Source organism: Schistocerca cancellata, chromosome 2, assembly GCF_023864275.1.
Source record: "Schistocerca cancellata isolate TAMUIC-IGC-003103 chromosome 2, iqSchCanc2.1, whole genome shotgun sequence".
Taxonomy (NCBI): Eukaryota; Metazoa; Arthropoda; class Insecta; order Orthoptera; family Acrididae; genus Schistocerca; species Schistocerca cancellata.
In genome coordinates this window covers 849518887-849544915 of record NC_064627.1, presented here as the reverse complement: position 1 = coordinate 849544915, position 26029 = coordinate 849518887, and the positions used below count along the sequence as shown (strand labels likewise).

General features: G+C 39.4%; 1 protein-coding gene across 6 annotated transcripts in view; it reads left to right on the top strand.

The window, feature by feature from the left end:
• The first annotated feature begins 8365 nt into the window (after positions 1-8365).
• Positions 8366-26029, top strand: part of LOC126162771 (protein OSCP1) — a 63701-nt gene continuing 46037 nt past the window's right edge. Inside the window, exons 1-4 of one of the 6 annotated variants that reach the window (XM_049919467.1) lie at positions 8366-8701; positions 9318-9389; positions 19280-19599; positions 22672-22831. In XM_049919467.1, the coding sequence (XP_049775424.1) occupies positions 8629-8701; positions 9318-9389; positions 19280-19599; positions 22672-22831 (625 nt within the window). In that variant the 5' untranslated portion in view covers positions 8366-8628. Of the gene's footprint in view, positions 8702-9176; positions 9200-9317; positions 9390-9666; positions 9811-10860; positions 12220-13594; positions 14963-19279; positions 19600-22671; positions 22832-26029 lie in introns of those variants that run through there. The other 5 variants (XM_049919469.1, XM_049919468.1, XM_049919472.1 and 2 more) reach the window with 5 other exon arrangements.

Genomic DNA, 26029 nt, shown 5'->3' with positions numbered 1-26029 from the left:
CCACCAATATTTTTGTAGTTCAAGTATTCTTTATTTGGAAAAAAGAGGAAATAAATTGAAATCTACTCAAATAAACATTTAGAGGTATGGATCGCGGAGATTACTGTGAGGAAGGTCAGTATGTTACCTTCAAAAACCTCAAAACTTTGACAGATATTGCCAATATAGTATATGCGTTACTAGAAGAAGATCACCATGTGGAGATGCAAGATTTAATAACATCTCGCAAAAAACAACCTGAAATAACAAATGCATTACCAGTTAAGCAATCGGCATCTGAGACATTTAACAACTTAGATACAGATCGCCTCAAGGCAGCAGGAAAGAAGATGAACGCCATCTGATGGAGTTTGTGCTCAACAACAAGAAGATTCCTCATGGGTAAGAGACGATGGTTCCTTCAGAACAAGACCCTTCCATTCTCTCACGGGGGAGAGGTAAGAGTCACAATAAAGTTAGGCAGTTTTCCTAAGTTAACTGTGAGGGTAATTCTACACAAATAGATTCACAACATGTAACAATCTATACAGATTTTCCTCCTATGCAACAAAATGTTGGCACTATATCTCCAGGGAGTTCTACAAGTTTTCAAAGACCTAATTTTTACAAACCTACTAATACTGGGCAATTTGTGGTATTCGTGGAAAGCCTGGACAAAAATGTAGGTCTTTGTACACAGTGGTTTTACAGAAGCTTTTGCACCTCTCTCTGCCAAAAATCAAGAATGCAATCATCATCTCTTCTGTCGGCAAAAATAAAGTAAAAGTACAACCTATATCTTCTAACAAAGTCAATTTTTCGTTAATAACAAAGTAATGAGAACAGAAATATGGAAGTCCACATTCCCCCCTTTGTTTTTCATCAACCTGGAGTAATCATTCAACACAGTCCTGGACAAAGAGACTTTGGAGATTGTACAGTTTATTCACTTAGTTATTAGTGTACACAGCTTTTCCAAGAAATATGGTTCAGATCAAATACTGAAATTCCAGATCTATGAATTAAGTTTTGACTCACAAACCTTATCGGAGTCAGTATTAATTAGTATACCAGCCCACCTGGAGAGCAGAGCGGTCTAATGCACAGCTTTCCGGGTGGGAAGGAGCGCCTGGTCCCCGGCACGAATCCGTCTGGTGGACACGTGTCGAGGTCCGGAGAGCCGGCCAGTATGTGGACCGGTTTTAAGCAGTTTTCCGTCTGCCACAACGAATGCGGGCTGGTTCCCCTAATTCCATCTCAGCTACACTATGTCAGCGATTGATGTGCAAACAAGTACACCACCATTACCCTACCATGCAAACATAAGGGTTACACTCTTCTGGTGTGAGACGTTCCTGGGGACGGGGGGGGGGGGGGGTTACACTGGAGGCCAAACCTTACAATAACCATGTGTTTGGTGTGGGGTGGTGGAGTGGTGAAGTGGACTGCGATAGTTGTCGTGGGATTGTGGACCACTGCGGCTGTGGTGGGGACGGAGCCACTCCATCGTTTCTAGGCTCCCGGTTAACATACAGTACAATACAATGCTATACCTGTTTTCGATGTTGACACATTAGGAAACAATGTCATTAACAGTTAAGATGTATCAAGTCATGTCCAGAATACCAAGATAGATGACATATAATAAAATAGAGTTCAAAGATGCATTGAATTCAACTCGCTCTCTTACATGTGCGTCTGTCACATGGTAACGTCAAGCATCCCTTCACAAAGTAGCAGCATTCCAGATGTTCAAATTTCTAACCAATCTCATCACTCACGGATTCAAACTACTGGATTCTCAGTGTGGTTATAGAGGCGATCTCTGACAATTGGAAATAGAACAACAGACTGACAATGCTCATCAGACTCTCGAGAAACAGACAGAAATTGTAAAACATAATGAGGTCTGTTACTACTATCCAACGGAATACATATCATCCTAGCTTCCAGAACTTAACAACACATCAAGCATCAAACCATCAGATTACTCCTAATTCTACAAAAATGATTGAGAAACTAATAAAAGTGATTTATATGACAATACAAGACATGAGACAAAATAGCCACATGAAAGAAAAGACATCAGGCTGTTAAGAACAGGCAATTTCTATCTCATTCACTTTAAAACATGAAATCTTTAAAAGACAGACCACTAAACTCTTACAAATGAAATTATACATCAATCAGCCTGATGTGTATTCAGGTACAGAGATATGTAAACAGGCAGAATATGGCGCTGCAGTCGCCAACGTTTATACAGGGTGTTACAAAAAGGTACGGCCAAACTTTCAGGAAACATTCCTCACACACAAATAAAGAAAAGATGTTATGTGGACATCTGTCCGGAAATGTTTAATTTCCATGTTAGAGTTCATTTTAGTTTCTTCCACCTACACTCAATGGAGCATGTTATCATGATTTAATACGGGATACTCTACCTGTGCTGCTAGAACATGTGCCTTTACAAGTACGACACAACATGTGGTTCATGCACGGTGGAGCTCCTGCACATTTCAGTCGAAGTGTTCGTACGTTTCTCAACAACAGATTCGGTGACCGATGGATTGGTAGAGGCAGATCAATTCCATGGCCTCCACGCTCTCCTGACCTCAACCCTCTTGACTTTCATTTATGGGGGCATTGAAAGCTCTTGTCTACGCAATCCCAGTACCAAATGTAGAGACTCTTCATGCTCGTATTGTGGATGGCTGTGATACAATACGCCATTCTCCAGGGCTGCATCAGCGCATCAGGGATTCCTTGCGACGGAGGGTGAATGCATATATCTTCGCTAACAGAGGACATTTTGAACATTTCCTGTAACAAAGTGTTTGAAGTCACGCTGTTGCTGTGTGTTTCCACTCCATGACTAATGCGATTTGAAGAGAAGTAATAAAATGAGCTCTAACATGGAAAGTAAGCGTTTCCGGACACGTATCCACATAACATATTTTCTTTCTTTGTGTGTGAGGAATGTTTCCTGAAAGTTTGGCCGTACCTTTTTGTAACACCCTGTATAAGACAACAAGTGTCTGGCGCAGTTGTTAGATCGGTTAGTTGGAACGTGGTGTTGGCACATGAGCGATGGGACACAGCATCTTCGAGGTAGCATTGAAGTGAGTAGTTTCCCATATGACCATTTCAATAGTGAATATCAGGAATCCGGTAAAACATCAAATCTCCAACATCACTGCAGCTGGAAAAGATTCTGCAGGAACAGGACCAATGACTACTGAAGAGAATTAGTCAATGTGACAGAAGTGCAAACCTTCCACCTGAATTCTCATCTTGTTGCATTGGGAGGATACTGGACTGACAGAAATGGTTGTGCTTTGATGAACGTTATAGAAGATTATAATCTGGTAATCGTCAACAATGGATCTCCCATTATTATTTCTTCTCCATTCTGCCGACCTGCTGCTATTGATATAACACTCTACTCACTATGCATCACTGATATTTCTGACTGACATGTCAAAACAGATGCCATTGGATCCAGTCACTTCCCAACAGAGTTTCATATTAAGTACGAGTTAGAAACTACTATTTTATACTGACAGCAAATGGAAAATTAAAGAAGCTAATAGGAACTCTAATTGGAACACATCTAGGTACACAATTAAACAGTCATTTGAATATTTATCAAAAACATATGGAAGGTAGACGATTATCAAGCATTAACTGACTCTACAGGAACACTTGCTTGAGTCAGCATTCCACAGGAAACAAAGGTCGAGGTCATGAAACAATGTTCCTATCCTTGGTGGAAGCCAGCATGTGCATGGAAAGTAGCAAAATGCAGATTACCTCTGTGATAGTATCGTCAGTATTCGACTATAGAGAACTTTCTGGAAGTATGTGGGTTAACAGACTTTTAAAAAAGACTAAAACGAAAAATTGGATCAAATTCTGCTCATCACTCAATAGGTCAACCAGCACAGTGAATATAGGGAATAAGATTATGGCCATTCCTCCCAGCAAACTGCCCTCACCAAGACTGTCTACTAATCTGTGGCTAGAAAATTTCATTGATGCGCTTGCTCCTCCTTTAGCTCCATACTTGGAGCTCACCTCCAGTGAAATAGATAGTGATCATAAATTACTTCTTATAGATTATGTTGATTACTTGATGCTGAAGAAAACGATAGGAAAATAATGCTCCTGAACATTTATAATCATTTCTGGGTGATACAGGATCTGTTGCTGTCCTGGACAATCAAAGTAATTTTACCAATATAAAAAACCGGAGAAGATCTTCATTTGTACTCCAACTGTCAACCGGTTGTGTATCACAAAAGGTCCAGAGCATATGATTAAAAATAGACGATAATGGTGGCTTTTAAACTCCCAATTAATACCCAACATTCAATATGGATACAAAAAAGGGAAGGGAATCATAGACAATTCAAATACGCTTACAGCTGCATTATAAGAGAAACAAACAGTAGTTGTGACGCCTCTCGATGTCAAAAGAGCATATGACTTCGTACATATTCCCCTATTCTTAGATAAGTTAGCGTAGCTTGGTGTACCATCTAGTCTGATATATGGCATTTGCTTCCTGTTCGCTGAAAGAAAAATTTACATTAAATTCAGAGGTTTAATGTTTGGAGCCTTTCTAGTTTCCCAGGGTTTGTCACAAGGAATAATTTTAAGTCCCTTACTATAGCTATATATACTATGATATATACTATGCTATCTATGAAAATGCACATTAAGCTTAAATCTACCAAGAAGAGTGAAGCAAGACAGCTAAGACTCACAAACAAGGAATCTCTTGGCATATTTGGTGGACTTGTAAGAGCAAAACTTCGCAAGATCAGATTTGATAAGGAAGCATAAAAAATATGGGACCGAATGAAGAATGTTGTTTCTTCGTCACTTCCGACATAAGAACAATCACAGAGTGCAAAGCATCCCTGGATATCGCAGTTCACACTACAGTTCATTGAAGAGAGAAGCCATTTGAAGAAAATTGGTATCCACACTACCCGAGATCAAGACAGATACAAGAACCTGTGCAGAGTAATACAATAGAATTGTAGAAAGGACGAAGGACATTTCATTAATGGTATCTGTAATGATATACAACAGCATCATAATCACAATCAGGTATGTGATCTCTTCAAGAAAATCAGCAGAATCACCAGTGAATTTAATCCTGGTACATGGGTGATAGATGACGAGAAGTGTAACCATATTGGAGACAATGAAGACGTTGTTGCGAGGCGGAAACAGTTCTGTGAAAAGCTGTACTCTAGAATTAACAACAGTACGGACAATCAAGCAGTTGAGCAGTTACTTTAGAACCTACAATTTTACGCAGTGAAATAGAGAATGCAATTCAACATCTGAAGAATTATAAAGCCTGTGGTGTAGACGATATATCTGGAGAAATGATCAAAGAAATGGGAGAGGAAGGTATTGATTTGCTGCTTTCATTGTGTAAAAGAATTTGGGAAACTGGGGAGTGGCCGGATATCAGGTCAAAGTCTCTCTTCATCCCCTTAGACAAGAAAGGGTCTATCAGGAACTGCTTCAACTTCCGAACTATTGCCCTCATATCTCACACAAGTAAACTTTTGCTTTACATCCTGAACCAATGTTTGAAGCCGTACATTCACCCTCATATATCCACAGAACTAACAGGTTTTGTTGAAGGGAAAGGAACTCGTGAACAGATACTCAACATAAGACAAATAACATAAAAATCGCGAGAACTCTGTGTTCCTGTTTTCATCTGCTTCCTTGACTATAGAAAAGCCTTTGACTGTGTTGTCCAGGAAAAAGTTGAGGCAGGTGCTTGCAGAGTTCGGTGTCCCACCACACTTGATAGCATCGATTAAAAGTCTAAACAATAATCACTTCAGAGTTGTAAAGACAAGTGGTGGCACATCTGATTCCCTCAGATTATAGAAAGGAGTGAGACAGGGTTGTATCCTATCCCCACAACTGTACAACATCTATGCAGAACATGTCATTAGAAAAGCTCTTGATGGTTGGACCAAAGGTATCTCAGTTGGTGGATGAACTATCAGCAACCTCCGTTTTGCTGATGACCTGTGCTTTTAGCCAACAGCGAAGATGAAATTGCTGAGCCACTAACAAGAATAAAGGATATTAGTCTAGTATATGGATTAGACATCAACATCAGCAAGTCCAAACTCATAATTATTGATCGAGAAGAACAGATCCAGCTAACAGGTCGATTAAAGGAACTGGAAGTCGTGCATTCCTTCATCTATCTTGGGTCAACCATCTGCAGCATGGGAAGTTGTGAAAATGAGATAAGAAGACAGATCACACTAGGGCGAGTAACTATGAAGAAGCTCACCAAGATCTGGTAGAGCAGAGCCATAACAATTAGCACAAAGATCCGGCTAGTTGAAACAGTTGTGTTTTCTGTCTTCTTTTATGGTTGCGAAACACGGACACTCAAAGCCAGAGACAAACAGTGCATTGATGAGTTTGAGCTTTGGTGCTGGCGTAGGTTGCTACGCATGAAATGGACCAAAAGAAGAACAAATGTGTCCATTACTGAACAACTCGATATCTCCAGACGCCTTTCTCTTCGAGTCACCAAAAATTCTCCAGTGCTTTGGCCATATTGTGACAAGAGATGGAGAAAATCTAGAAAAATTATTTTGCAAGAAAAGATTGAGGGCACAAGACCAAGAGGAAGAGGAGAGAGCAGATGGATAGATCAAATCAAGAAGGTCTCCGGTCTACCTCTTCAGCAGGCACTAAGAGAAGCTGACAACCGTCCAGGATGGAGACACTTTGTTCATGGGGTCACGACGCTCAGCAATGAGCACAACGACTTATGATGATGACTATATCCCCTTAATGCACACAATTAAGAACATTCAGTTCCTCTGCCTTCCAAAATTTTACAATATTTGGATGATATTTGTCTATATACCACAGCAGGCTCATATTTGTAAGCCAAACCGAATTTGCTCACATCTATAACTCACATAGAGAGATGGACGTCTACTAACGATACCAAGATTTCGGCAAAGAAATCGGTGATCGTCCTATTTTCTAAAACCAATTCATGACCAAATGATCAAATGACCAGATGACCAAATTCAGTTTGGGAGCTACACCTCCACAATTCAATCTCATGGTGGATTCCTGGATGGGATTTTTGACACCAGTATATCTGGGGCCCTCATGTGCGACTTTGATTATTAAATACATAGAAGGTATAAATATAAGTCGCTGACTCGCCTGTGTCTCCTTCACAATACGTACTCAGGCATTATTACATCTTGGACTGATTATGACTGTGTGCTACAGCACACTGCTGCACAGATTCTCCTACAATTCACAGCCTTCGTACTTGCCTTGGGGCTATATGATATACACTTAGAAATGCGCTGTTAGTGCAGAGGGGTATTAGTACGGGGGGGGGGGGGGGGAGCAGGGGGAGGGGGACGCCCCTTAAAATTCTACAATAAATGCTTGCTGACAAATTTTATATTCAAAGCATGGCATTTATGTACAGCTCAGCCTATAACAATTAGGAAAGCTTTCAACATATTAGGACAGCTTCTAACAGAAGAATTAAAAATCCAGTCATGTGATCTAGTTTCAACACATGGTATCTAATCACTTCAGACATTAAACATTCCAATCTTTTACCAGCGTTTGAGTATGATCTAGACGTACTCAGCTTTCAAGTACCAGTATGTTAATTTTATTTGATTGCTTGGGATAATACATTTAATAAACTCAGCTTTAACGTCTACATTACAAAAAAAGGCCAGAATTTATTTATCTTTATATTGTAGGATCAGAAAGTTCGCAGGTGGATTATACTGGATGTGCTTCCCAGCTTCAAGTGCAAGAGATAAACAAATTTCCCAAGACAGCTCCTCTATTCGCGGCGGAGGTGGCAATTTTAGAGGCCCTCAGATTTATATTTTCAGCTTCACTCTCTAAGATTTTAATTGTATCGCATTACTGCTTAAAAAGATCGAGAATCGGTGCTAGAATAAATCAACTAACTGATATATTCTGGATGTGATTAAGGAAATTAATCGATGTTATAAGAAAAGACAAATTATTAATCTTCTGGGGGTCCATTCTCATGAAGGTTCAAAATATAACGAGGAAGTGGTTATCTTAGGTAAACAAGTGATATCAAAAAGCAATATTCTTGACTAAAAACATCGTATACGGTTTATATGCATGACGTCAACCATCTTACTCTACTCCAATTGCAAGAAAAGTGGAATGAATCAGCACCAGAAAGGTCTCTCCTCTGGGCGGGCTTACTTCCTGCCACGCCCACATAAGGTTATCGCTATGACGTCACGGGACTGTATATCTCTCTCGTGAGGCAACAGCATGCTCATTCGACTCGAGGCAGCCGCACGAAGCACACAGCCATGCCGTACAGAAGAAGAAGAAGAAGAAGATATATTCGCAGGTCCAGACTCCCTGTGTACAAGACTGCTTCAACCTGAAGTCATCTGCATACCGTGCTCCAGAAGTACTAAATTGAACCGTTTCACGACATCAACCGTAATTCCTTCCCACTTCAAGTAAAATAAATTGACATTTACAGCTCTCTTGCATGTGATTGAATCTCCGAGACAATCATGGATGTAAATCACATCCTCTTTTCTTGTACCAGATATGACAACGAATGGAAGGATTTCATTAAATCGATACAGTCATTGGGTATCAGCTTCCTCTATCAACTGTTCAGGTATTATCAAAAATGGTTCAAATGGCTCTGAGCACTATGGGACTTAACATCTTACGTCATCAGTCCCCTAGAACTTAGAACTACTTAAACCTAACTAACCTAAGAACATCACACACATCCGTGCCCGAGGCAGGATTCGAACCTGCCACCGTAGCAGTCCCGCGTTTCCGGACTGCAGCGCCTAGAAAAGCACGGTCACTGCGGCCGGCCAGGTATTATCTCCTGAAGACATTCGTCTACATAAACTAATTAGTAATTTCATTTAGAAAATTGAAATAAGTCAATGTGACTGGAATAGGTTGAAGTAAACTTTATTTCATATTACTGATATGATCCTTTATATTTTATGACACACTCGATATTTTTGATTCTTTTCTAAAAATTGTAAATTTGGGCTAAATAGTGAAGATTCTCTGTGGGAAGTTTCCTATCGACTTTGGTTATCGATCTGCAGTACTGTTTACAAACAATAGCCGGGACAGAAAAGGCATTGATAAGGTTGTTGAACTGTTTAATGTTGTAGCTGTCGGACTGCGAACGTGACGAGTGTCTGTGCCTACTTGTTATTTAAAAATGTCCAATATTCATGCACTTCCTCTCTTATTTCTAAATTTAGGAGGAGAAATGATTTACATACTGGAACAGCGACTACATGCTCAACAAATTCCGCAAGACAAATCAGTTAAAGGCGAGTTCCATAGTTTTAAATTTTTCACAGTGATACAAAAGTGTTTGTTGACGTATTCAACTTGGCAGCTCTCAGACAAAAAGCAGAACTTGGGTACAAATTTAGAGGGAGATTTTATAACAAAGGGAATATATAGTGCCACTGATCTATGTGTTAATAATGTAATATCTTGCTCTGGCCTGTTTAACGATTGGCATCAGGGTATCAGTACATATATTTGTGGGTGACGTAAGAATATTATCCAAAGCGCTTTCAGACTATATCTCTGGAGTTTACACACCACTTTTAAGTGCATGGCATCGGGTACTTCTCATTGTACGATCTACTGGCGTTTGTTCCCGTTCTATTCGCGTTTGGAATGCAGAAATAATGCCCCTGTGCATTCTGTAATTGGTCTAAATCTTTTTTTCGTCGTCCTTGTGTGAGTGAAACATGAAGGATTGTAGTATATTCCTAGATTCCTCACTTAATGGTGATTCTTAAAGAGTTTGTGAATAATCTTCTCCGGATAATTTGTATCTGTCTTCAAGCATATGGCAGTTGAGGATAATGAACCAGTATTTCATGGGGTAGGAGAGTTCAATACATAATTTTAACCACAGTCAGAGTCTCCTGTAAGTTCTGTTTGGTGTGTGTCCCACACACTTACACAATATTATAAGATGGGACACAAGGGTGTTTTGTGAGAAGACAGTGAAGGAGTATTTTCCCCAGTATCCTACCAACACCAGCAGCTACACCTGCATCTCAGCATCTGTAATCATTCTATTTGATGTTCCTACAAATTGTTATATTCATGTAATTTTGTGGTTCCGACAGCTATGTGATATTGAAGTCATAGGATATCTTTCTTCATTTTGTGATGTGTACAAGTTTAAATTTTGAACATTTAAACCAAGCTGCCAATCTTTGCCCCACTTTGAAATGCCATCAGACCTGTTCATTTTTCCAGCTTTTGAGAACGCTTTTTTTTCTTTTCTTTTTACTTCCAAGGGGTGTAAGATATGTTATGCTAGCTAATTCTCTCACTATTCTACACAGAATCTGGCAGGGTTTCCATTCGGCCTTGGAGTTTTCTTTAGCTAATTTTAGTGATTTGAACTGTTTCTCAATGCCATATGATGGCCGCTTAAGCAAGCATTTCTCGTGCCTCTTGCGTTTAGATGTTAATTGTGGCAATGCAACTACACTGAATTTGAAGCCCTTATAACTTCTCCTAGTGTCAAGAAACTGTAATGTAGCTAACAGCCTCTCCCTGCAGCTTACAGCTTCTCTCAAGACTGTATCCTGTTTTTCTTTTTCCTTTTTTTTCAAATAAGGAGTGATCTCTGAAAAGTATGTTTCACCCATTATTAAAAAATTCCAAAAATCATTAAATGCTCCTTAAGGAGCAGAAAGTGGGCGAATTTTTTGTCTTTGCATCATCCACTTCTTTGACTCTAGCTTCTTCTCAGAGTCTTTTTTTTATTATTTTTTTTTATTAAAAATGTGCTGCCACCTTGTTAACTCTAAAACAGCCAAGGAAAAACTCAGTTTTTGTGTCGGTGAAATACTAAGTGGCATCTCGAAGTGCAGCCCCAGTGAATGTAAGATAAACAATTTACGAGCAGCAGTGTGCTAAAATATGCGGCCATTCAGTCTGGCAATTATCATATGTGCTACAAAATATGTATGTATTTACCTGTCATCACCCAAGTGTAAATGACAGTATTCTGAATGCTGTTCGTCGGGCAGTGTGGAGGCTGCCATGAAACTGATTGATCAGCTGATAAATCAATCCATGTGTAGGGTCCTTTATTATTGCACTAAATAACAGAGATTGTCTCGACAAAGAGCCTCCCGTGTTCTCATGGTTGCTGGCTGGTAGTTTGTCGACTGCAAAGATCCACATAAAGTGAAAAAGATGATACCATGTTGTCACAATACCCATTAGCTCAACATTAAACAAATAATGAGATACATTTATGTAAATATATTGAAGCATAGTTATCATACATACAACCTTCCTTTTTCTTGTGCCTTAGTGCCACACCTATGTGGGGTTGGCATGGTTAGTATTGGATTTGACGTGGTTAATTTAAGGGGTAGCTGGATGCCCTTCCAGTTGCCACCCCATCTGCATGTAGTGTTATTTATGTGAAACAGTGTGAACAGGTTCTAAGTAATTTCCGAATCATGTAACTGAAGCGAGACTTGGGTACCAGCCTGTTATTCACCTACTGGGATGTTGGAAACCACCTAAAAACCACATCAAGGCTGGCCAGAAAATTTGGTCCTCGTCACTGACGTGCCGGGCAGATTCGGTCCCGATCCAGCAGACAGGCCCAAATCCTGGAAGCAGTGTGCTAAAATATGCGGCCATTCAGTCTGGCAATTATCATATGTGCTACAAAATATAAAAATGTATGTATTTACCTGTCATCACCCAAGTGTAAATGACAGTATTCTTATTGGCAGTATACTACATAGATATGCAAAATCTCAGAACAAATGTATTCACAGTCAGAATAATTTAGTTCCTTTCACCACACGAGACCTCTAAAATTTGATGGATACGTATAGTGCATATGGACAACTCACAGTTAACCAAGGAAATCTTTGTATCATAAATGGCACCTAAAAGCTGAAGTTTGATGGCTAACCAATGCACAAAAGGATCACACTGAAGTTGCTTTTGTCCCATGGGTGACTATATGGACTACATACAGGCAGAAGATCAATTCTCATAAGTTACAAGTCAAACTGCTGACCAAAAGGAGCCTGAAATTCAGAAACACTTGGAAATTAGAAAGGTGAATGACCATAGTGAAAGGAGAGAAAGTTTGGGAAGGTAATAACAACAAGCAGATTAAAGCTAACTAATAGCTGTGGGTCAACTGAAGTGTCCGATCCCACCCGTCGGCTTCGACCCGTGACGTAAGGCTGTTGTGGTGTGTGATGTCACGACGGCGCGGAATTTTGTTTGTGAGAGTGGCGTGTTTGTAGGTGTCGTTTTGATGCGATTGGTGGTGCTCTCTGGTGGTGTGTTAGGTGATGTTTTTGGTTTAGTTTGCGAGTGTGGCATCGTGTGTGAATTTTGGTAAATTGCTTTTTTTATGTCTTTGGTAGGCATGGATATGACTGACAGGGTCAACAGTTTTCGGTTGTCGGCTATGATGGGGGACAGTGCGTTGTCTCTAATAAAAATTACTTCAACTATTTGGATTTTTGGATGAAGTCGAGAAGTGTTTAGTATGCTGTGAAGAAATGAGGCTTACTTAAAGTTCCGGCGTCTCGGACCAGGGACGGCAGTATGTTGAGATGTTGTAAGGATAGCAGGTCAAGGGAAGTGTTCGATACCAATGTGTGGCTGTGAATGTTGGTTTTGGTATCGGGAGATGTTTTTGAGCTATATAGGTCAACGGAAATGTTAGGTCCTAATTTATGGAATCGGGAGCTGCTGTTGAGCTATATAGGTCAAGGGAAGTGTCCGATTCCAGATGATATTGTGTTTAGTGGTATTTGGGGAGTTTTGTGATAGTCGGTTTTTTTTCGTCGTTTTGCGTGGTTTTGTATGGGGGTGGGTTTCTAAATTTGTTTATATTTAGTTTGTGCCCACCCAAAAACCCCCTATTTTTCACACTTGTCCCGTTAGTGTCATTAGGCTTTTTGTGGAACGTGTGTATGTTTGTTTTTCGATGTATTTTCGTCCTCATAATGTGTACGTAACGACTTTATATGCGCTATATTGGAATCGTGGTTTATGGTCGTTTCCACCATATTTGTGACGTCATGGGTCAAAGCAGACGGGCGGGATCAGACGCTTCCGTATTTCCATGGCTCTTTATGCTCATTAAAGACTGAAACAAAATAATAATAATTCTGTACCTACCCATGTTCTTCATGCAATTATGAGTGTGTCTTGATGGGCATTACGTTTTGTTGATACACATCATCATCATCGTCATCAGATGAGACTGATGTACTGAACTGTCATGGGAACTACTGCTTCATTTATCCTGCCCCCTATCCCCACCTCATGCCCCCATGTGGTCAAGCTGGTGGAGCTTCATCATTCTGTGACTCTTTGTGGTTGAATTACCAATGTCTGATGTCTCCTTTGTCACCAGAGAGTGCATCAAAGAAGTGTTACTTTTATTTTTATGGTCGCAAGTTCTGGTCCCTGTGTGCAGATGCCATTGCTCCTATAGTGATTTGAGCATAGGGCCTCCATGGCTTACTTGTTTGATAACCAGTGCCCTGTTGATCAGGTTTCTCCCAGCTTGATTGTAGTCACCTCTTTAATAATACTTTCCCAAACCCTTGTAGTCTGCTCCAGGATTTCATCTCACCACACTTCACAGAGTGTTTGTATTCTGGACGGTGTTCAGCTACTGCAGGTTTACTGAGTTGTCCCAGCCTAGTGTGGCACTGGCGTTTCACACATCAAACTTCCACTGTTCTGGTTATTTGGCCAATGTATGACACGACACATTCACAAAAGATTATGTTGATGCCTGGCTTTTGTAAGCCTAAGTTGTCCTTTATACTCATAAGTAGACTGCTTGTCTTGGTGACTGGGGATGCCACACATTTTGATGCCAAACTTATTTAGCATTCTATTGATGTTTGGAGAAACTGTCCCTACATAGGGCATGTACGCTAAATTTTTTTGTTTGTCCTCTTCTGTTTCTTCTTTTTGCTTGGGAACGGACTGACATTGTGCACATTACATTTGGGTCATGGAGTAGCCACTTTCTCAGAAGACCTCCCAGGAGTGTTGAGGTATAGAGGCCAGACTCGCTTCATCTGATAGGGTACATGTCCTATTATCAAGGTATTCAACACAACTATTTTGTCTATCTTTCTCTAGTTTCATAGTGAATTTGGTGTTAGGTTGGTGTGAGTTCACACGAAGAAGAACTCGTTGAGCTTCCCCACTTCAGGGAGCCAAATCACAAACATTTTATCCACATACTGAAAGAAACAGGGTCGTTTGTAAGTGGATAAAACCAAGGCAGTTTCCTCAAAGCATTTTGTAAACATTTTTGCCACCAGTGGGGCTAGTGAAAGACCCGTGTTTGTTCATAATATTATCCTTTGCACAAGAAGTAGGTAGATGTTAATACAAGTCGGAACAAATCCATCACCATAGGGCCGAACTTTCTGCTTGTTAGTTCTATCAAATCTTTTAGTGGAACTCTGGTGAACAAAGAAACTATACCATAACTGACCATTATAGCAATATCCAAAAGTTTTTGGTCCTGGAAAACAAGCACTCCATGAAATATGACGAGGTGAAAATACTCGCACCACCTCTTGTGTTCTGGGACAGTCAAGGAGGCAACTAAAAGCAAGCTGGGGGGTTATGGGGGACCTCATCAATAGAAGAGGTGCTGTCTGGCAACTCAGCAAGGCATGGGACCCCACGCTTAAAGCACTGAAGAGTCAATGATTCCTGCATGCAGTGAACAAAGTCTGTGACAATGAAGGTGGCACTTCCTTGGCATATTCCCTTGTGACGGAGGTGTGTGTTTGGGTGCAGACCTGGGCACAGGCAACACAAAGGAGCGATAGCGGCTGGACCACAGGGGGTAAGTGATAGAGTTATGGGGCAGGTATAAAGGGTGGAGCAGCTCCTGCAGCAGCTCAGTATCTCAGGAGCACCTGGTAATATCCAGGAGGTATTTCAGTTAAATATTGTGCCACCCAGACATGACCATTTGGTGAAAAATCTGGGAAGATTCAAATCATCAATAATTTGTGTGTTCAAAGTTTACGAATTGACTCAGTATTTGTCTGTGAGTGATGACTTATGAACATACAAAAATGTTAGGTTCTTACACAGAAGTGTAGCTTTTTTCATTATAGCATTATGGGAGGACTTGTTTATTGTCCCTCTCAAATTCATGTGATTGCTTTTATTTTTTGACAATATTATGAAAAGGATAAATTACTAATCTTATAATGGAGATACTGAGTCACAGATAGGCACAACAAAAAGATTGTCAAACAAGTAAGCTTTTGGTGGAAAAGGCCTTCATCGAAATTTTGTTCTCTATCTCTCTCTCTCTCTCTCTCTCTCTCTCTCACACACACACACACACACACACACACACACACACACACACACACAAATGCGTGTGCGCACGACCAGCGACCACACTGTCTTCACTATATGATGAGTAGTAATCTGCCCATTTCGTAATATTGTCATTATTCCATCCTGGATTTTCCATTGTTGGTTTTTTATTTTCCCTTTTCTTAGTAAGATACTCTTAATTATCACCACTCATAACATCTTTCTACTCCATTTTTATCTTCTGAACAATTAAATGAATGACATCAGTCTTTTTAACAGCAGATTATCCAGGGTTAATATTGATGGTGGCTAGGAGGCTTGGCTGTCTGCTTAGGGTAGCCTTAGGAGGTTGCCTTTCTTATTCTCCTAAGTACAGACATTGCCAAGTATGATAAAAGACCACTGATGTGTGACAATTGTGTCATACTATAACAATTTTAATTGCCGTTCATCATGTTTGTCTTCTGTGTCTCACTGTGGGCATCTCCATGATGACAAGAAAGACTGTAGATTGACCCGAACATCTGAAAGAAGCTGGGCAGGCAACATGGCAGTGATATGGAAGATCAGCTCTCACTGAAAGGCACCTCTCTTCCGCCTTCTAGATGTTGGGATTGCCATATGTGGGAATAGCCACACTATTATTGCTTTTGAGAAAAGGCTTCTTCGTTCAGTTTAATAAATGCAAACACACTATTCGTCAGTCATCATTACCAAATTGAGGTAACAGATTTCACCTTAAGACTGTGTAATTTATGTATCTGAGTGGTGTATGTTGTGTTGGACTTCTCCGACAGAGGAGGCATCATTTATGATGATGCAGCTGGTACATTGATGTAAACATGAAGTGTAGGAAGTGGAAAGAGAAGAAAAGGGAAAGGATGGGTGACAGATCTTGACAGCTAGCAGTACTGGACATTGTTATAATGCAATGACAAAAGTTGAAAATTTGTGCCAGACTGGGACTCAAACCCATATCTACCGCCTCGGCTGCTTCGGCCATCCGGATACCATCCCCAACTGGTTCAAATATTCAACTTACTGCACACTGGAATCCAGTGTCTCTCATCCATTAAACAGTTTACTTGCATATCCTGATTGCTGTAGGAGTTCCGATGACATTTATGCATTCACACTGAAACTCCTACAGGAATGAAGATTTCCCAGTAGAGAGTTCAATAGATGAGGGACATTGCATTGCAGTATATGATAAATTGGAAATTTGAGTCGGTCAGGGTCTGTGTCCAGATAGCTGAAGTGGTTAAGGCAACCACTCATGAAAAGTGGAAGTCCTGGTTCAATTCTCGACCTGACAAATTTTCAACTTTCGCTATTGCATATCCACAATGCCCTGTGTAAAGAACTGTTATTATTTCCCACCTATCCTTTCCCTTTCCTTCTCTTTCCGCTTCCTACATTCCATGTTTACATTGTGTAATTTATCTTGCAAATCTGAGCATTGTGACACTAGCAAGAATAGTTTAATCATTTCAGCAACATATTACCGTAAATAACTTATGTGAAAACTACCTTAAAATTAATTTTTTCTCTACCTGCAATTTTCTTCTTCTCGTCAATGAGTAGGCTCCTTGCTTGTTTTGATCTCTGTCCAGTCTGCTTCTCCAGTGTCTTTCGGGATCTCATTTTCCTTATGATTTGTAGTTCAATTCTTGTTTTGTTACTCATCCTTCTGGTGAGCTATCAATACATTCTAGTCATTTTGTTTTATTAATTCAGTAACTGAATAAATTCCCAACTTGGCTCTGGTGTCTTCATTTTTTATCTGAGCTCTCAGACTGCAACCTTTTGTGCCTCTCATAAATTTTATTTCAGTTGCCTTTATACATTTTTCTTCTTGGTTTCATATTATCCACAACTCTGAGCCATTGTCAAAGCAGGTGTAGCCATTACTTTATAAAATATTATTTTTATTACTTTCCACATTTTGCTGTGTAGTATTGCATGTATTTTATCTGATATTTATTTAAATTTAATTATTTACTTAAAATATCTAACTGGAAATTGTGCTGAATTAATTGTTAATTAAGAAGAAATTTCATGCACTATAATTTTATATATTGCTGAAATCTCAACGGGTGTTCATAGTTTCTTTGTTTTCAAAGCCATAACTTATATTGTATTAGTGAATGAGTGGCCAGTATGCCTACTTCTCACATCCCACTTTATGAGGTCATTCCGAATGAGATCAGAGGTAAATAGGTTTTATCAGAAAAAACAAGCCTGTGACATACATTATTGAACCAGATCAGAGTACCTCAAAGTACTGTGCAGAATTTTCACTGTATTACACCAAAATAGTGGTGCATTTTAATGTTACACATACAGTGTAATTTGTTACTTCATTAACTCATTTTTGTGACCTCAACAGAAACCTAATTAACATGCAGAACAGCTGAACACAGAACCTAAGAGCCATATATACTCCAAATATCTATTGCTGTCTATTACATCCATGAATCTCTATTCTCTGAAGGAAGTGTACTTTATCTGAGGAAGCTATTCCAAATAGGACTAACAGGTGATACTAATACACACAGAGAATGGCAGCACACATGGTCACATGTTTGAGAAAAGCATATTTGTACTATCAGCTGTACAATTGTATGTTTATTCTCTGCTGATTTTGATTATTATGATAACCCCCACAGGAGAAAAATAGTGTACATCGTATATGAGCCAACCAAATGTGAAACATATGCAATTGTCATAATAGTCTATCTTAACGCTGTCCATACAAACATGCTGTGCCTTGACACAGTTACAGTAAGGCACACTTGGTGATAACTCCACAGTTAATTATTATTATTATTATTATTTTGCAAATTATCTGACAGATGTAAACAGTCACATACGAAAGGGTCACAGGTTTGTCTGACCCTTGGGAAAACATCACAGAGATGCCAAAACCTGAACTGGCAGGCACTTCAAGAAAGATACCAATACACCACTAAAGCCTACTTAGAAAATTCCATGAACAAATATTAACTGACGAATCTACCAACATACTTCAACCCTCTGTGTATCACTCCCATGGGTACCACAAAGACAAGTTTAGATGAAAATCTAAGTAGATGTGAGAGACGCATAAATTTGAAAATATTATTTAAAAATTTCTTCCTGAAACTGCTCTTGAAAATTTATTCCCAAAGTGCTTGGCCAAGTATTTGGATTTGCTGAACAATGCTATCTCGTAACCTGAATTTATTTTCAACCGAATTTCAGTATCTGTGGCTTTTTTTCTGCAGTTATTTTCAGTGATTAAATTTATGACTGTAATCAGTAAATTCAAACGAATTTTTTTGCTATTTTCAGTGTAGACCATTATGGTACTTGCTGCAACTGCTAATTATGCTCCATATGTAAGATATGTGCATATTATTTACACTGAATTAATAGTTGTCCCTTCACCTTGTTTTATCCCTGTTCTATTCTGCAATCATTAAAAATATGTTTGATTTAAATATAACAGTCAAGAACTGCTTAAATCATACACAAATACTGATATTATTTGGCCACTTTGCCTGCCGCTTGTCTTTATAAATGCTCTTTAAGGCTACTTGATGTAATAAATTATGCTGAGGCTCTTGGGGAGTTCTTTGTATGCTGTTACTGAAACTTCACAATATTTCAAGCACTTGGCAGTGATCTTCTGCCAACGCTGAACATTGTCACCTGAAGGTGTTGAACACATACTTTCTGCCAGATTATTGTGGAGTTTCAGGCTTGCCACCTGAGTCTCAGCAGCAAATCTCTCACGCTGAGGAAAAAATAACACATCTCTTTGAAACTTGGGGTTTTTCTTTTTCAGTTCTGACTGACATTCTAAGTGTGATGCTGAATGAAAGGTTTCTGCAAGAACTCTTCAAGCCACAGGAAATTTATAACAAGCAAGCATTAAAGAAACTATTTGAAGACCTTGCTCATGCTTCAATAATGCGTTTAAATACAGCGAGCATGGATAAATTGTATGATTTAATGACAATGGTGTTCAAGTACCAAGTTTTTATGGCATCTGATCCTCATGACCTAATTCTTATCACACTTAATCATTTAGATGCCATATGGAACTATGTGAAAGTGCCGTCAGTGCATAAGCAGATTGTTATTGTTCATAAAATGATAATGCAAGTTAGTTGAATTATTTTTCAGCATTATTTTTATGCTGCACAGTTCACCATATGTAAAACAATTTTTATGCACTGCTTCTCCCGCACTTGTTTCAGTTTCACCATAATCACAATGTTCCAGTAACTGGAAAATTTAAAGGTATGTAAAATCCTCAGATAAGGGACAGGGATGAGACTATAGATGTGAGTTATGTGACTTGTTCTAGTTCTTTTTTTCTCACTGTAAATGAGTGCTGTTTTTTATTGCCCATTGTTTGGAAATCTGCAAGAGTAAAAGTGCAAAAACAACAATTAAAAACAAAGTAACAGAAGAGACACAGCTGACAATTAGAGCAAACTGAAAGAAACTGATGAATATCTGTCTTTCGGAATCTTTGACAAATGAGAAAATTCTGGAATCTGTATGCCAGGAAAGCCATTGACCGAAGTTGTTCTTGCAGATATTGGTTAACAATAATAATACCATTCATTAAAGTTGTGCCATGCAGAAAATTCAGCCACTCTATTGGGTGAATGGGGTAATAATTAAAACATTATATTGGTGTTCTGAAATTGTGCTGACATTCTAGGATTAGGCTTTCCATGTGATCTACCAACTAAGTTGGAACCACTGTGTCACTTTGTACATGGGCATGATAGCTAACAAGCTGTCTGTCTGCACAACTGTCCCCTTTCCTACTCCCTCTCGAGTACTATGCACATCTATCCTGCCAACAGACCTACCAGTCCTTTCCCTTCTGCCCCCCCCCCTCCCCCCTTTCACTAGCACAGGCTGGTGACAATGCACCTAACAGCCCTATCCAAGTCTTTGCACACTCTGCCTCCTTTTTACTTTCATCACCCATTCCAGCAGATTGCTGCTCCATCAGACACAGTCACAGTTGGACTGTTGCACACTGAGAGAGTGACCAAGTCTGTGTAAATTGTGCTTGTGTGAATGTATATGTGTTTTCTACTGCAGGAGAAGAACTTTATCTGAAAGCTTTAATATTTAAGCAGTGTTTTTCATTGTGCCTATTTGTGACTCAACATCTTCTCTGTATGTTAAGTAGCAATCTTTCCTTTCCCTATTGTTATTGTGACATCATGGACTTTTTATTGTTAGATTAAACAGTGAAATTTCATGTAATTGAGGGAATAGTAACTATCTACTAATTTTATTATGTTCTTTTTAATTTGTGTTAGCACAAATATGGTTATAGCACTTTAGAGCTATGTAGTTGTTAATAGAATGTGTAGAAATGGTTTGTGACTGCTGTCATCATTTACAAATGTGTAACTTGACTTGTTCCACAACCATGAAGGTTCCTCTTCTGATGGGGACTACAGAACATGATGACTGATGGAGTGATAGCACCTCTTCCCAACTAGCTTCACAATGCGACAATAATTTCACAGAACTCTGTGCTCTAAATTCACATCCAGTTGACACAATTTCATTGGTTGTTGCTGAGGTTTGCCTAATCATCCAGAAATCTAAGTGATGACACTTTTCCATCTTCAGTTGCTTATATAATTGAGCTCAGAAGATCGGAATGCCAGTCAGTAATTATTTGATTTAATCACAGGTAGTTATGCCACAGTAACTGCTCAACACTTTGTAAGGCCAATGGGCATAGAGTACTGCATACTTATTATTTTGATCGAGGTGGATAATTCCATGGAAAACGAAGGTTTTATTATGTCTGTAACACTTTTTTCTTTGTTTAGTGGCAAATCAATACAGCTGGCATCATGAAACCTTTACTGTATACTTTTTGTATTTAGATCTATCTGATTTTTTCTTTTTAACACTTCAGTGTAAATTGTACAAATCTTACATCTGTAACCATGGAATGAATCTTTTATATATTTTTGTGCTAAGAATGGACTACCACAATAACCATAGTGCCAACATAATATAATGCTGCTCACAACTACTGCAGTTACACCCATAATATTGTGAGTGGTTTCCCCATTTGTTTTTCTATAGCCTATTATTTCCTATCTTCCATCAGTGCAATAAGACATGCTTCTTTCATGTAGAGAAACTTGCTGTATCTTGATCAGTTTTGAGTTACTGTTTTGTGTATGTTAGGTCCATGTTTGTTTTATTTTTTGCTGGTCTATTTAACTTAAAAAAAAAAGCAGTAGTAAATCTGCATATCAAGATTTTATTCACCATGCCTGTAAGACATCAAGAAACAATTTGTGTTTCCAGAATGAGATTTTCACTCTGCAGCAGTGTGTGCACTGATATGAAACTTTCTGGCAGAATAAAACTGTGTGCCGGACCGAGACTCGAACTCGGGACCTTTGCCTGCGGGCAAGTGCTCTACCAACTGAGCTACCCAAGCACGACTCATGCCCCGTCCTCACAGCCTTACTTCTGCCAGTACCTTGTCTCCAACCTTCCAAACTTTACAGAAGCTCTCCTGCGAACCTTGCAGAACTAGCACTCCTGAAAGAAGGATATTGCGGAGACATGGCTTTGCCACAGCCTGGGGGATGTTTCCAGAATGAGATTTTCACTCTGCAGCAGAGTGTGTGCAATATCCTTTCTTTCAGGAGTGCTTGTTCTGCAAGGTTCACAGGAGAGCTTCTGTAAAGTTTGGAAGGTTGGAGACGAGGTACTGGCAGAAGTAAGGCTGTGAGGACGGGGCGTGCGTCGTGCTTGGGTAGCTCAGTTGGTAGAGCACTTGCCCGCGAAAGGCAAAGGTCCCGAGTTTGAGTCTTGGTCCGGCACACAGTTTTAATCTGCCAGGAAGTTTCAACAATTTGTGTGTCTGATGTCTGGGTCTATTATCAAAGTGAGCACAAAACTTTATATGTAGAGGGAAAAGTAGTGAAGCAAAAAATCTGTGTGTCACAGGAAAATGTTATCACCAAATGTCACGTGATATACATAGTTTTCCCTACACAGATTATCTGCATTCCACTCCTAGAAAGAGGTGGAGTTTTGCCATTTCTGTGTATTTTCTTGTGTGATACAATATGGGCTGTTCAGTATTTGTTCATATAAATTTTGTTTTTGTTGACAATTATATGCTACAACATTTGAATGACAGATTTCTTTACTTTGTTCCCCGTCTAGCTGTATGGCCAAATGTCTGTTGGTGAGCTGCTAGATGTAAGGAAAAGCATACTTAATTTCTTTCAAGATCTTAAAATACGTGTGTCTGTGTTTATGAGACAGAAACTGCAAAACAGTGATGGAAAATTTGTAATTGATCCATCAGGATTAGTACCACCAGGTGAGTACAGATATTACATAAATATAACTGAAGGCATCAGATAATAAATTACTTACTCTAATAGACAGATTTAAGAAACAGAAATATAACTTCTTTAATATTAGTTTAATATAATTTTTTATTAGTGGCTGTTCATGTTTTGACACACCAGTCCAGGCACATCTTGTATTTAAGGAAATACTGTCTGAATCAAGTGGTTCAGTGTTTAAGACACTAGTCTTGAATTCAAGATGAATCAGATTCAAATTCCTGACTCACGATTCTGATTTGGGTGTTTCATGGTTTCACTACATCACTCGAGAGCTGGTTCCATAAATTTCCTTCACCATTATTGTTCAGTGAAAGCTTCTGCTGTGTCTCTAGAGATATTTTCATCATTAGGGTCTTGAAATTAACTACATTTAATTTTTATCCCAAAGAAATATCAATGTGCTGCAGTCTTCACACATCATAGGTGCAGGCAGTTATCTTAATTGAGCATGTGATTATATGCCACTGAATTTATATCAAAGAGATAAACGAGGAAGAAAAAATCAAATTAAAAACTATGGTTAATGGGGTTGCAGGAACCACTAGGAATTCTAGTGGCATGTAAAGAGCATGAAGGAGTAGGGGGAAAACACAGCTGCAACTAATACCCAAGGATACAGTACTTCCAAAAGATGGGAAAGAATGAGAGAAGCATTTTATTTTTAGGAAATATAGCCAAAAATGTTGTGTGGGACTGACATGTGAGCTATTCTCTTTATTTTGTGTTGTCAATATCATAGTAACCTAAGTCTCTTATTCTACATTTTCTACCAATTTTTTATTTCTTGAGATTTCCTTCTGACAGCGTGTTGTCAGCCTTGTTTTGCTTCGTTTGATCCTCTCTTTATGTGACTATTTATTTTTCAGTACTCTAGTGAGAATTTATTGACTTTGAATATCTATATTTCCAAATTATTGGTCATGCTGGTGAAGTGTACGGCTCTTATGACCAAATCAGCAAAACATCATCATAAGGAGGGTGTCACAAGACACCTCAGTAACTTGGCACTCTGGCACAAGAACTTGTATTCAACAAGCTGATATCGTGGAAGTCATTGCCCAGGGCTTCTGAAAGGAAAAGATCTATCACCATTACAATACTGCAAGGATTCTGAAATTGATGATGTAATGGGAAAAGTCAAGCAATGATGTCATGGGTGTTCAGTGGTTGACCCTCACACCTTGACTTGGAGGGCAAAATTGCCAGCTGTTCAAATAATTTAATTTATGAGAATGAAGCTGGGTGCTATTGCTACTTGCTACAGCAACTGTACAAGGGAATTTAAAACCTCAGTTTTCAGAGAAATTCTGATAAGATACTCTCTCTCTCTCTCTCTCTCTCTCTCTCTCTCTCTCTCTCTCTCTCTCTCTCTCTCCCCCCCCCTCTCCCTCCCTCCCTCCCTCCCTCCCTCCCCCCCTCCCCCTCCCTCTGTCTGTGTGTGTGTGTGTGTGTGTGTGTGTGTGTGTGTAAACACTAGCAACCACAGACCGAAGATGACCAACATCAGAAGTTATTGATAGTGCATTTACTAATCTATGGGTGAGGGAGCATTAACTCTACTCTGCCCCTCTGTTTTATGACAAGGGAGGGAGCAGGATTCCATGTGGAATTTAAAGAAAAACTCCCATTTCTAATTATAAGATTTCTTGCTAATTTAATTTAAACAGCTTTTTCTTAATAATACTGTCCCAATAGTTGAAAGTGCGTGCCAGAATATCCATGTTGTTATATTCCATAGGATGACCAGTACCAAGACAATGTTCTACAATGTCCAACTGTTGTAAGTGTGTATGCCACTTACGCTCAGTAGACTGGTCCTCCACAGTCATGATAGTCTGACCAACTACAAGGAATATGGTAGACACCCATCTTATGCCCTCTAAGATCATCCTTTATGGAACCTAAATGGACCTTGATGTTAGATGGTGGTCATAGACTTTGGGGCCACCATGATTGTAGACTTCCCTGTCACGTCAGTATTATCATCACTCTCTCAGTGCACAGTTGGTCGATAGCGCAACTACATCTGATCTGTCTTTCACTAGAGCCATTGTGACAAGAGGTGACTTTGAGATGGGCCAACTCAGCTGGGTCCGAAATGACATGGGCCCATCATGTTGAGCCTGCAGATACAAGTCAGTGTGAGGAGTATTCCTATAAACAGCATGTTCCAATGTACCATCAACCCACCTCTTGACCAACACATCAAGGAAGGGAAGACAGACATATTTTTCTAACTCTGTAATGAAACAAATATTCGGCTGGATTAAATTCAGTTATTCTAAAAAGTCATTCATATCCTCTGTGCCATGAGGCCAAACAACAAAAGTATCATCCACGTATCTGAAAAAAAAAAAAAAAAGAACATGCGGGTTTCAAAGCTGCTGACTCCAAGGCACATTCCTTGAAGCCATCCATACAGAAATTGGCAATAGTAGGTGACAATGGGTTTCCATCGCAACTCCGTCTGTCTGCTCATAGTACTGGTCATTAAATAAAAAGAAACTGGAAGTCAACACATGTTGAAATAGATTAATTTATTCAGCACTGAACCTAACCTCCATCAGCCGTAACAAACCAGACAGAGGAATACAAGTGAAGAGAGAGACCACATCAAAACTTACTAGAATATCGGAATCACGCAAATGCATTCCCTGTAATTGACATAATAAATCTGTCGAGCACTTAATGTGGTGCTCATACTGACCTACTATAGGGCTCAACAAAGTGGCAATATGTTTTGCTTAATGATATGTCTAAGCACCAATTTTACTCACAATTCAGTGAATAGCAACCTGTTCTTGTCTACCTTAGGGAGGCCATATAACCTGAATGGAACAGCACAATAAGAATTAAGACTCTTGATAGTCTCCTGCGAAAGGGAACTTTTCATCAGGAGGCTGTTAGTCTTTCTCTCAACATTTTTTGTGGGGTCAGCACCAATCCTGCAATACACTGAATCATACAGTAAACTGTGTGTGTGTGTGTGTGTGTGTGTGTGTGTGTGTGTGTGTGTGTGTGTGTGTGTGTGTGTGTGTGTTCTCTTTCTGGGGTTTCTCTGAGAGTCATTTTAAATTCCCTTACACAGTGCTTAGTTGCTGCAGTTATGTCTTGAAAATGACAGGGTGTGATCCTGCCAAAATATCGGCGGTTGTTGAAGACGTCAC